General features: G+C 46.3%; 2 protein-coding genes across 2 annotated transcripts; both read right to left on the bottom strand.

The window, feature by feature from the left end:
* Positions 1-308: 308 nt before the first annotated feature.
* On the bottom strand, positions 309-1,262 carry LOC128947503 (taste receptor type 2 member 9-like). The gene has a single exon (XM_054291778.1). It carries the CDS (start codon positions 1,260-1,262, stop codon positions 309-311), a length of 954 nt encoding a protein of 317 aa, XP_054147753.1.
* Positions 1,263-7,467: 6,205 nt separating this feature from the next.
* On the bottom strand, positions 7,468-8,421 carry LOC128947502 (taste receptor type 2 member 7-like). The gene has a single exon (XM_054291777.1). It carries the CDS (start codon positions 8,419-8,421, stop codon positions 7,468-7,470), a length of 954 nt encoding a protein of 317 aa, XP_054147752.1.
* Between the last annotated feature and the right edge of the window lie 4,212 nt (positions 8,422-12,633).

The raw sequence follows: 12,633 nt of genomic DNA on the forward strand, positions 1-12,633 counted from the left end.
CTCTCATGCCCACATTAATCCCTTCACCACACAGGGGCTTAGGCATCATTCCTACCATCAGGGCCAAATTATTTTGTTAATAACAAAAATATATCTCAAAGATTTAACTAAATCTAGAAATTATTATAATGTATTTAGCTCATAATAATTTATCTCAAAAGATATGAATGAACTCTTCAACTTGGATGTTGAAGAGTGAACATCAGAATCCTCTACCCTCCCTGGAGAGTTGCATCAGAAATTCAATTACTTGTTCTCTGCAGTAAAAGATCAACATTTTACATGGACTGCAGCTTTAATTAAGGATCCTACTTGATGAAAAACTCACACTTCACACAGGGGAGAATTTTCAGCAGTGCCTTTTCCAGCTTGGGATTACTGAAAATCAGAATAAGAGAATGAACACCTGGAAAAGCATACAAATATATGGTAATAAGGAGTGTCATCATATTTTCATTTTTCAAGGCATAAATTATTGTGAACAGCAAACATACAAAGTTGATGCTGTACATCACTAAGAAGGAGAGGACAGATTTCATGGCTCTGATGTAGGCATCCATGCTGAGGTCCTTCATGGAGCTTGTCTGCATCGTGCGCTTGTGTCTCCAGAGAGAAAACAGAAGGAAAACAGCAGAAAAGATGACTGCAAGGAATGAGACAGCATATCCAAAGCCAATGAGAAAAAAAGATGAGAAGAGATTTTTATCCTTTCTGATAGTTACTTCCCAAAAGTTTTCTTGGCAGGTGGATGTGATGTTGTTCTTCAGCAGGGTTTCATTGATGTCATAGAAAAGGATGCCCATAGCCAGGGCTACAATCTCTGACCCCAACAAGAGCCAGGGCACCATCCGGTCAATTTTTCCTTTCAGGTAGATGAAGAAGCTGTTCCTGAAATTGGCAATTTTTATGCAGTAGAAACCACAAAGACAGGCTGAGACCCACAAGTTGGAATAATAAAAATAGTTTGCAAGTAATGCAAGGAGTTGAAGTATGGGGTAAACATAAAAGTAGTTGGGATAAATTACTGTGATGCAGTTGTATACACAAGAGAAGCATAATAGGCAAATCCTGGAGCATCCCAGCAGCAGCAAGATCTTCTCATTAGAGTTCAGGGTTTTCTTTTGGACCCAGGCAATGCAAAGCACACAAACAATGAAAGCATTTATCCACATGCCAGCAAATGCCTCCAGGGTGATGATGGCCACAGCTGTGGCTCCATATGCAGTGACATTGGATTGCTGTGGAGGTTGAGAAGCTTCCATGGTGTGAGCTGGGGAGCTGAACTGTGCTGGCCAAGGGCGCTGTGGCAGCAGAGCCTGAGGCAGGTCAGTGGCTGCTCTTGGTGGAGTGTCAGGGATGGCAAGAGGAGCTTTATAGAGCTGCTGCTGCTGCTGCTGCTGGGGGGGATTTTGGTGCTGCTGCTGTGGGCACAGGGCAGGTGCAGGGATGTAAATGTGCTGGGTATCCCCTTACCTGGGGCCACTCTTGACTATTTGAATGTTGGTTTGGGGGGGCTGTGCGGGATGTCACAAACAGCGGAGATGTTTTTCTGTGATGCAGAGTACTGTGATTTTGATACTGATCCCTTTTGATCAGTGTCAGGCTTCAGGATCTGGGTTCTTCTGTCCCTATTTTGCCTATGGTGATCATGCAGAGCCCTGGCTGTGCTCAGCAGGTCAGGGGACTTGTTGTTCTTTTCAGTCTGAGAGTCTGGGTGCTGCAACCTTCAGCCCACATGCTGGAGAAGTGGAGTTCATTTTGATGCCTCATAGGCATCGAAATCCAGGTTGGTTTTTCCAATGGCATTGCCTTAAGAGAAAATGATGAGACACATATTGGGGCAGGTGATGGGAGACACAGGAAGTAAATGTGGTATTTATAATAAGTTTTATTTGGTGCATATGACGTAAAAGGGTAAAAATCAGACAAGTCACTGTGCCAGGCTTCCCATCTCATCTGCTTGGGAAAGTGAAGGCTTTCAAAGATGGCACCATGCTGAGTTTCCCCCACACTGCAGTGCCCTAAAACTTCCAAATGAATTTAGACCCTGAAAGCTGTGAGGTTTTTCCCAGGCAAGTTGTGTTAAGCTCTGTGGGGCATGGACTGCCCGTGCCCTTTGGGGTAGTACAGGACCTGTCCCATTTGGCCTTGCACATCAGGACCACAGCAACCAAGGAGATCTCATCTCATGCTGTGGTAGAAGCAGGAAAAATGAAAGCCCAAGCAAGAGCTCTATGGCTACAGGAAACGAACCCCCAGCATTTTCTCTCTTCCAAATGATGACAGCCATGTTTTCTGTGGGATAGAACAGCCAGCAGGATGTTACATGAATATTCATATCACATGCTCCTACTTGCATTCATTGGCCACCATACAGACTTGGAATGTGACCCAGAGCGGTTTTCCATTCTCTTCCAGCACTGGGCAGCCATTCCCATTAAGTTATGGCACCTCTCCTGTGCCAGCTTCTCCAGGCTGGGCACATCCTGCATCTGTGCCCATGGGCTGTGCAGGGTGGCTGTGCTGCTGGACACCCTGTCCCCTGCAGTGCCAGCTGAGTGGGTCTGGTGCACAGGAGCGGGATTCTGTGATGGCTGTCACATTCTCAGGGGTTTCATGGGGAAATGGAAGAAATGAAGCCAGCATGGTTCACTGGGATTTTGGTGTTTTGTGTGGTAACATGTGCAAGGTAGTCCATTTTCCCTGCTGAATCTTGTGGGATGTGCGGTTGGAAGGGATGGATGCTGCACTGCATGTAGGGAATGAGATGGATCTTCCAGGGCTTTTTTTGTGTAATCAACTGTGGCTTTCAGGTTAAAGCATGAAGTGCAAGAGCAGCAGCAGTGAAAAAGGGGATGTGTGGCTGTTTCTGTTTTTTCAAGGCCTTTCATAGGGCCAGCACAGCTGCTTACAATCTGCCTTTGGACATGAGCTGCTGGTGACAGAAATGATCAGTTCAAAGTGGTTTTGCTGTGTTCTTACTGGAGATATTTCATGTCTCACCTGCTGTGATGGGTGGACCTTGTGCAGCTGTCACTTTCCCACCCAGCTGCTCCTTGACTCTCACCTACAGTTGGGGCCGGGGTGGAAAATAAGATGGAAAACCTCATGGACTGAGATAAAGACAGGGAGATCAATCACCAGGTAATGTCATGAACAGAAGAGTCTTGAGGAGAACAAAATCAAATTCTTTATTGACTATGGGAAATATTGTAGGCTGATAAGAAACAAGGAGAGGATTTGAACCTGCTGCCTCCACCTTCCCCTTCTTCCTCAGATCAGTTTGACGCCTCTTTCCCAGGTTCTCTACATCTTTCCCCTACATCAGGGATGGGGAATGGGGGTTGCAGTCAGCTCATAACAAGGTGTCTCCTCCACTCTGTCCTTGCACTCTTCCCCTGCTCTAGCAATGGTCCCACCCTTGGCCTGCAGTCCTTCAGCATGAGCTGATTCCAGCGTGGCCTCTGCAGGGGCTGCCATCCCTCAGGATACACCCAGCCCATTGATTGTGCTGTGGGGTTCTCCTGGGGCTGCAGGTGCCTCACCTTTCCACCACAGACCTCCATGGGCTGCAGGGCACGCTTGCCTCACCATGGTGCTTTTCAAAGGCTGCAGGGGAATTCTTTCTCCAGCCCACGGCGCAACCTATCCCCTCCCTTCCTTGCCCTGTCCTTCAGGAATGTTTCTCACAATATTCCTTGCTCCTCACTGCTGGGATATGTTCCATCCATAACTGGACTTCAATGAGCAGAAGGCCCAGGTGTTTCAGGATGGCAATCCTGGAAAGCAAAATGAAACCTCCTCAGGGCAGGTGTTATAAACTTGTTATGAAAATATAAATTCAACTCCAAATGCTTCCATGCTCCCGAAGATGGATTGACATTTTATCGAGTACCTTTAATTATTTGTTTGCTTGTTTCTGGGCAGTTGCTGTCTAAGGAGATTTGGGTAGTTTGGTGAGGCAGCCTGCTAGAATCAGTGGTTGAGAGGTTGCTCTGGCCTAAATGTTTGCATCTCTCAGTTCAGAAGCAGGGAGGAAGCTTTTTGCAGGTGAGATGAGAAATGCACACCTGGCTCTGGGTGTCAGGTAAAATGACCCTCTGAGCGTGAGCTGGTAAAAGAAATGACCAGTTCAGGTTCTGCTCTGTTCATGCTGGTGTCAAGGAAACTTTCCTGTCTCACCACCCAGGAGGCCTCTGACAGTCACGCCCCAGCACCAGAGACTGTCACTGCAGGCACCAAAGCCCCTTCACCGTGGGCAGTTGCCCCACTCCACTCCCTGCACACACCACGCTCACAGCCAGACCAGGTTTCCTCTCCAGCTTGGCACCGGCTTTCCCATAGTGGAGTCTCAGGCCTCTGGATCTTTCAAGCACTTTAGTCATGGCACACTAGCACAGAAGCAGCTCAAGCTGGGTGCCTCTGAGGAGGTAAGCCAAACTATTGGATCCCTGGGATTTTGTGTCCTTCCTGTCTGTGCACATGATGACTGGGGTGTCTTGAGTGTCCAGTCAGCTGGCTGGTGCCACAGGTCCCTGTGCCCTTTGCTGTGCAAGGCCTGGCACCATGGTTGGGACTTCCAGCATTCCCCACAGCCTGCAGCTCCCTCCTGTCGGATTTTGGGCTGTTTAGATGGTCTGGAAAAAGCCCAAAGATGGCCTTGGGCTGCCCGGGTTCGAAAGAACGAGAAGAAACTTCAGATCTGTTCTCGGTCTCGGTGTTTATTAATTGCTTATCTAAAAGATTTTCTCTTGGCCTGACAGAGTTCTGCTCAGCAGTCAGCCATGGGCACACACTGAGAGCCCCTGGGGCGGTCACCTATCTTTATACTTGGAGTTACGTATACAATATTTATCATTTTTCTCCAATACCCTCTACCCTTATTAACCAGTGTTCCCCTAGTAAGGTCCAATCCCGGAGTGCCAACATCACCACAGAAGATGGAGGTCTAGAGGAAGAAGGAGAAGGGCACGCCCCAATTCCTCCATCTTACTTCTCTAGACCCCCCTGTACAGAAATCTTAAACCCTGTATCTCACACTCCAATTAACTTGTCCCTTCACCATTCACCCCGGTGAAATCCTCCTATCCTCATACTGATGTCATCTCCCCTGTAGGATCAAAGTTCAGCCACCAGACATTTCTGGCAACATTCCAGGACTCCCGAGCCCCCCAGGGGTGGTCTTGTTCACCCTGCACCCCAATTCTGAGAGGCTGAGATCCCACACCCTCCCATTGCAGCTGCTCCCTGAGCTGTCTGCACTGATTGTGTTCCTCCCCACTGGAACTATTTCAAATTTCACTCTCATGGGGAGTTGTCCTTGGGCACCTCTCAGAGCCCCCCTCAGTCACTCCTGGACTCTCAGTCTGGAGTAGCACAGGGGTGGGAAAAAAGATGGAACTGCTCATGAGTCAAGATGAAGAGAGGGGAATCACTCCCCAGTTATTCTCCCAGACAAAACAGACTTGAGACAGGGAAAATCAGTTTAATTTATTGCCTATTGAAAACAGAGTAGGATGATGTAGAACATGCACACAACTAGAATATTTGATCTTCAACCCCAATATTCTCAGGCTTGATTTAACTCATTCAGACATTCTCTAGCAGCTCCTCTCCTCAGGAGCACAGGAGGACAGGGAATGTAGTTGGCAGTTCATAAAAAGTTGTCTCCTTCATTTTTCTCCTGCTCCAGCATGGCTGCCTCCCATGTCCTGCAGTCCTTCAGGACTTCTCTTTTACCAGAGAAGACACAATGGTCGCTGATGAGAAGAGCAGTTTCCAGTGTTTGGACCATTGGAGTGCCTGGAATTGGTTTTTCCCAGCATGGGACAGCCTTGACCTCACCTGGTTGAGACCCCACAGGCCCCCAGCTGCAGCTCCTGGACCAGGCACCATGTACATCTGCCTGTGGGTCACTGTGAGATGAAGCTGTGGCTTCATTCCACGCTGCACCTTGCACAAAACCCACCTTCCTGGGGCTGTAAGTGAGCCAGAGTGCAGTGGGAAAAGCCAAGCTCATCTCCAGGTGAGAGCAGGCCAGGAGAGCAGTCCCACAGAGCAGGCAATCCTGTCCTTGCAGGCAGTGGGGCACAGAGGACACGCAGGGCTGCAGTGGGCAGGGGGCTCTGCAGCCCCTGAGCTCCCCGGGGCCGTTCCTGCCTCGCTCTTTGTGGCTCAGTGACCACCTCTGGGGAGTGACAGGGCTCAGCGTGTTCACACTCAGCTATCAGCCACTGCCAGGCACTCATACAGCCCATAATATGTGCCACAGCACAGGGCCTCAGCAGAAGGAAAGGTAAACCAAAATAGAGAGAAACCTCTTCATTGCAGCCAATCCCTTCTGTGAATACCAAAACATTTGTGGCTGCTTGGCACAACTGTTATTCCATTTTTTACAGCCAGTTTGTGTTCCTGTCTTGCACTGTTTTCTATTCCATTTAGAGTGTAGAAATTTGACAGAAAATAAAGCCTTTGCTTGTCCTGAGTGATCAAAAGGCATGGGTGCATCTCAGTTGAATTTCTGATTATGGCAAATTCAACATGTAAGTCCTGTCATAATCTATAAGAACTTTCAGAGTCACAGAATCACAGCTCAGCATTTTATTGAAGAAATACAAATTGGGAATTGCCACTATTAAATATACGCACTGGACTACCTCTAAAAATATTTATGACAAAAGAAGCAAATAAGGAAGGGCAATGGGTAATTTATTACGCTCAAATTTACTACCAGGTAGGCCTATGAACAGAATTTCAGCAGGGTTCAATCTGACAAAATCAAAAGAGCAAATCTTAACCAAGAGGTGTTCCCTGCCTTGGGGAGGAGAGCAAAGCAATCCTGTTGTCCTGTCTGCACAGTGGGGTCATATTCCCATCCTCTGCCAGGGAGGATTTGAAATGCCAAATTGATCCTTTTGGGAGAAATGCAGGTGAGGCTGCAGTCAAAATACCTCCTTGCTGCCATGGTGAATGGGGGTGGGCAGCCAGCTGCTGTGGAGATGAGGGATAGCCAGGGTTGGGATTGCAAAGGCTGTGAGTCTTGGACAGGGGTTGAACACTCAATTAGCATCACTCCCTCTTCCATTGGGCCCAGGCAGAGGGAAAGGGGCTCTGCCTGATGATCCATCACCTCACCAGCAGACTCTCATGCCCACATTAATCCCTTCACCACACAGGGGCTGAGGCATTATTCCTACCAACAGGGCTAAATTACTTTGTTAATGACACAAATATGACTCAAAGTTTACTTAAATCTAAATATCATAATAATGCTGCATTAAAATGATATATTTAGCTCAAACTAATAAAGCTCAAAAGATACAAATTAAGTTTTCCCTAGCTTGGATGTTGAAGAGTGAACATCAGTATCATCTACACTGCCTGGGGTCCTGCATCAGAAATAAAATTAGTTTTTTACTACAGTAAAAGATCAACATTTTACATGGGCTCTGGCTGTTATCACAGTTCCTACTTGGTGAAAAACTCACACTTCACATAGGAGAGGATTTTCAGCATTGCTTTTTCCAGCTTGGGATTACTGAAAATCAGAATAAGGGAATGAATACCTGGAAAAGCAAACAGATATATGTAAATAAGGAGTGTGATGATATTTTCTTTCTTCATGGCATAAATTATTATCAAGATCAAACATACAAAGTTGATGCTGTACATCACTAAGAAGGAGAGGACAGATTTCATGGCTCTGATGTGGGCATCCATGCTGAGGTCCTTCATGGAGCTTGTCTGCATTGTGCGCTTGTGTCTCCAGAGAGAAAAGAGAAGGAAAACAGCAGAACAGATGACTACCAGGAATGGAAGAGCAAACACAAGGCCAGAAAGAAAACAGGAAAACAAAAGATATTTATCCTTTCTGATAGTTACTTCCCAAAAATTTCCTTGGCTGGTGGCAGTGATGTTGTTCCTCTTCAGAGTTTCATGGATGTCATAGACAACAATGCCCATAGCCAAGGCTACAATCTCTGACCCCAACAAGAGCCAGGGCACCATCCTGTCAACTTTTCCTTTCAGGTAGATGAAGAAGCTGTTCCTGAAATTGGCAATTTTTATGCAGTAGAAAGCACAAAGACAGGCTGAGACCCACAAGTTGGAATAATTAAAAACAGCTGCAAAAGAAGCAAGTAGTTGAAGTATGATTTGAACATGAAGGATGTTGGGATAAATTATGGAAATGAACTGGTATACCCATGCGAAGCATGAAAGGCAAATCCTGGAGCATCCCAGCAGCAGCAAGATCTTCTCATTAGAATTCCAGGTTTTCTTTTTGACCCATGCAATGCAAAGCACACAAACGATGAAAGCATTGATCCCCATGCCAGCAAGTGCCTCCAGGGTGATGATGGCCATAGTTGTGGCCCCGTATGCAGTGACATTGGATTGCTGTGCGGGATGACAAGCTTCCATGGTGTGAGCTGGGGAGCAGAGCTGTGCTGGCTAAGGGGGCTGTGGCAGCAGAGCCTGAGGCAGGTCAGTGGCTGCTCTTGGTGGAGTGTCAGGGATGGCAAGAGGAGCTTTATAGAGCTGCTGCTGCTGCTGCTGGGGGGGATTTTGGTGCTGCTGCTGTGGGCACAGGGCAGGTGCAGGGATGTAAATGTGCTGGGTATCCCCTTACCCGGGGCCACTCTTGACTATTTGAATGTTGATTTGGGGGGACTGTGCTGGGTGTCACAAGGAGCGGAGATGTTTTTCTGTGGTGGGGAGTGTTGTGATGTTTTTGCTTTTTCCTGTTTGATCAGTGTCAGGCTTCAGGATCTGGGTTCCTCTGTCCCTTTTTCACCAATGTTGATCTCTCAGAGTGGGGTTTGCAATGAGGAAAGCACATCCAGGCAGTGAGATGAGTAATTAACTCATGGAATCATATTCTGAAAAACATTCATATTGGTCTACTCTACCCTTTGTGTCTTTTCTCTTCCTACTAGTCTGACCTCAGTACAGGCCAAGGGAATCTGTAGATATTTTCTACGTAAAGTAGTTCAGGGCATAATCTTTGCTGCCATCTGATTTTAAACACTATTTTAAATTTTGAATTATACAGGACTAAAAATAAATAGTAAATTCCTTTTTAAATCAAATGTATCTGTCCTGTTTTACTGGCCCTGAGCTCCAAGTTGACAACATTTCATATTACATTATAACACACAATAAAATTTTCCAGTGGTACCTGAACAATGTCCTGAATGTCCAAAAGCCTGCTTCTTTGTCTCAGCATTATCAGTTTATCTAATGAAATATTATCTTTATGTGACCTTTGCCAAAATTACTCCAGTCAGGGAATTTCGCTAACCATCTTCTGCTCTTTCATTCACAAAGATATGTTTATATATGCTTCTATTTTTAATGTACACTTATTATTTTTTCTATCTAGAGTTACAAGTATTTATAATACTTTTAAAGCAGAGCAACTGCTGTCGTTTTTCTCTGCTGTGTATTTCAGATCTGAAAGCTGGGTTTGTGAACCTGTAGGTATGTGACAAGTTGAGTCTTGTGGCGATTTCAAGCCCTGCAAAAGTAAATAGACACCTAAAATTTAGGAAGCTTCATGGGTATTTTTTGTATAAATATGTGCTTGGTGCCAGTTTGATATGACAGTTTTTCCAGCTCAAGAGACATTTGTTTTTGTAGGACATACATTGCAGTACATTTCTTTGTCTGAGTTTCTCTGTGTTACAGTGGAGTTAAAACCAATGGAAGCAGATTAAGAAAAGGTATTATCTGCATTTAGTGACACCAGGTAGTGCCTGTGTCTAGGAATCCAGGGTGGATCTGCCCTTGGGTGTGGGAATACTGATGCACAGCAATTTTGGGCACTTCATACAATGTGGAGTAAGAGACCAAAAGGCACCTGCAGTACTTCCCAGAGTGGAAGAGCAGCAGCTTTTCCCATCATCAAGTTTTTCCCAGAACTGCAGCCAATGGAATAATGGGCCTCCACTGCCCTCCAGAGAGGACAAAATGCAACTGGTGCTGGAGTCCCTCTGCTGTGGAGACAGGCTGAGAGCTGGGGCTGTTCAGCCTGGAGAAGAGAGAGCTCCAGGGAGACCTTAGAGCCTAGCACAGTGCCTAAAAGGCATCCTAGAGACCCCCTATATATATATCTAGGAAAGCAAACATATGTTCTCAGAATAACTTATCTTTAGACACCTGCTTTAGGTTCTTGAGTTATTTGAAAGTTAAGGGTACTAAAACCCAAGTGTTTCTCAGACAGCTCTGCATTTGCTTCACTTTTTTTGCTTCCTTTCTCACATCCACTGCCTAACATGTAGAAATATTGTCTTTGTCCTGTGTTTTGACTCTCTTTGCTTGCCCGTGAAAACAGCCTTGACATGCTGTATCTTGAGACATGCTTATTTTGCTAGCAGTATGTCCTGTTCAACTTAGGTGTCAGAAACAATCCTTCCTAAAGGAAAGTGTTAAAGAACATTCATTTATGTTAGGTGAAGGACTAGTGCTCTGGGGCCCTTCTTCTCTAAACAGGAAAAGATCTCTGTACTTTTTCCTCTGCAATGTTGTCTCTTATGAATAGATTCCTACTTTGATTTGTTTAGAGAAAAGTATGTTGCTGAGCTTAAAGGGCTGACTACTTTCTAGGACAGGCCCATTTCCTACTCAAAACCAACTTACTCAAGCTCTCTGCCTTGTGCTGTGGGTAGGGGTGTCATGGCACAAGCCCTTTTCTACCTGAATGCTGAACATAGGAGTGAACATCCTCACATCCATGACTTGTAATTTCAGATGTGAAATGGAGGAGCAGGATTCCATGCCTAAGCTGAAGGCACTCCAGGGATTTTGGTGCCGCTGCTGTGGGCACAGGGCAGGTGCAGGGATGTAAATGTGCTGGGTATCCCCTTAACCAGGGCCAGTGTCATTCTTGACTATTTGAATGTTGATTTGAGGGGGCTGTGCTGGGTGACACAAACAACGGAGATGGTTTTTTTTGCAGTGGAGAGCATTGTGATATTGAGACTGATCCCTGTTTGATCAGTGTCAGGCTTCAGGATCTGGGTTCTTCTGTCCCTTTTTTGCCTATGATCATCATGCAGACCCCTGGCTGTGCTCAGCAGGTCAGGGGACTCAGTGCCCTTTTCAGTCTGGGTGCTGCAACATTCACCCCAGATTCTGGAGAAGTGGAGTTCATTTTCATGCTTCACAGGCATTGAAATCCATGTTGGTTCTTCCAATGGTGTTGTGATGTGTTTTTTAAGTTCCCCAGTTTTCTCCCCAATTTTATATATGCTCCCCCTTTGTTCTGTGTTAAATGGTTCCTCCCCTCACAGTTTTCCCGCCACTGTAGCCCTGACAGTTAAGTTGCCATGGTTATCCCCTTCCCCCTCAGCTACCAATCTTCTATGTTATGTAACTTCTCCTCCCCTATACCACCTTATAAGTAAGTTTTTCCTCCTCCCTGGGCCCAGTCAATCACCCCCCACTCCTCCCAGCTTTCTAGAACTTTCCTCTCTCTGGGGGTCGTGGTTGGCTGGTGTCCCAGGGCCCCTCCTTTGCTTTATGTTTATTTGTTATGTCCACATGTCAGTTATGTTATGTACCTCCCCTCAGATTTTCTTATTGGTTAGCTGGGCACCCTTCCCATCTCCACCCCTTCCCTTTAAAACCTTGTCGCTCCCCCTGTTCCCTGCCACTTGCTGTGGGTTCCTTGCCACACCTGTTGGTTGCTCCTCTGCTGGATGCTCTCAATAAACCGACGTTGAACCCTCACAAGTGGTCGCCTCCTCTTCCGTCCCGTGTAGCGCAAGGTATCCGACTCCGCGATCCAGCCCAGCCTGAGGCCAAGACGCCAAGGGGGGCTGGCTTCCATGTGCAGGGGCGTCGGCCAATCTCACCCCCCTCAGCTAGCCGGACCTTAGGGCCGCGTACGCCCTCGCGCACAATGGCATTGCCCTAAGCATAAACTGATGAGCCCCAGAGTGGTTCAGGTGATGGGAGCAAGAAATCAAATCTTGTACTTTTAAAATGTTCATTTTGGAGAATATGACGTAAAAGGGTAAAAACTGGGACAAGTCCCTGTGCCAGGCTTCCCATCTCATCTGCTTGGGAAAGTGAAGGCTTTCAAAGATGGCACCATGCTGAGTTTCCCCCACACTACAGTGCCCTAAAACTTCCAAATGAATTTAGACCCTGAAAGCTGTGAGGTTTTTCCCAGGCAAGTTGTGTTAAGCTCTGCCGGGCATGGACTGACCATGGAATTTCAGTTAGCACAGGACCTGTCCCATTTGGCCTTGCACATTTCCTTAGGAAGTAACATTCCCTTTTGGAAAGGGAAACGAAATCTTGCGAACCTGAAAAGAATGGCTTACAAACACTTTGAAAAGGAGATATGATCAAATGAAATGCAATTGAAAAAAAACCAAAAAAACCTTGAAAATTGGGAGTTTTAGTGTCCACAACAAAGTGGTCTGGAAGAAAATGAGGTGCAGTGCAAAGGTCAAAAACATGCGAAAACTAAGCTCTCAGATGTTGGAAAAGGCGGTGAAAAAATCAAGGCAGATGACACAACTTTGACGGGAAGATATGAGGGACATGGCAGGGACACCAAAAAAAAATAAAAAAATCAATCTTCACCAAAGTGAATCCCAACAGAAGGCATGGCATGCCATCAAG

This window comes from Melozone crissalis, unplaced genomic scaffold (genome assembly GCF_028551555.1).
Source record: "Melozone crissalis strain CALT ecotype California unplaced genomic scaffold, PUWL_Pcris_2 ptg000106l_1, whole genome shotgun sequence".
Classification (NCBI taxonomy): Eukaryota; Metazoa; Chordata; class Aves; order Passeriformes; family Passerellidae; genus Melozone; species Melozone crissalis.

Bases quoted from the DNA above. Each gene is read 5' to 3' on its own strand.
- LOC128947503 (XM_054291778.1), bottom strand. From the start codon at position 1,262: ATGGAAGCTTCTCAACCTCCACAGCAATCCAATGTCACTGCATATGGA.
- LOC128947502 (XM_054291777.1), bottom strand. From the start codon at position 8,421: ATGGAAGCTTGTCATCCCGCACAGCAATCCAATGTCACTGCATACGGG.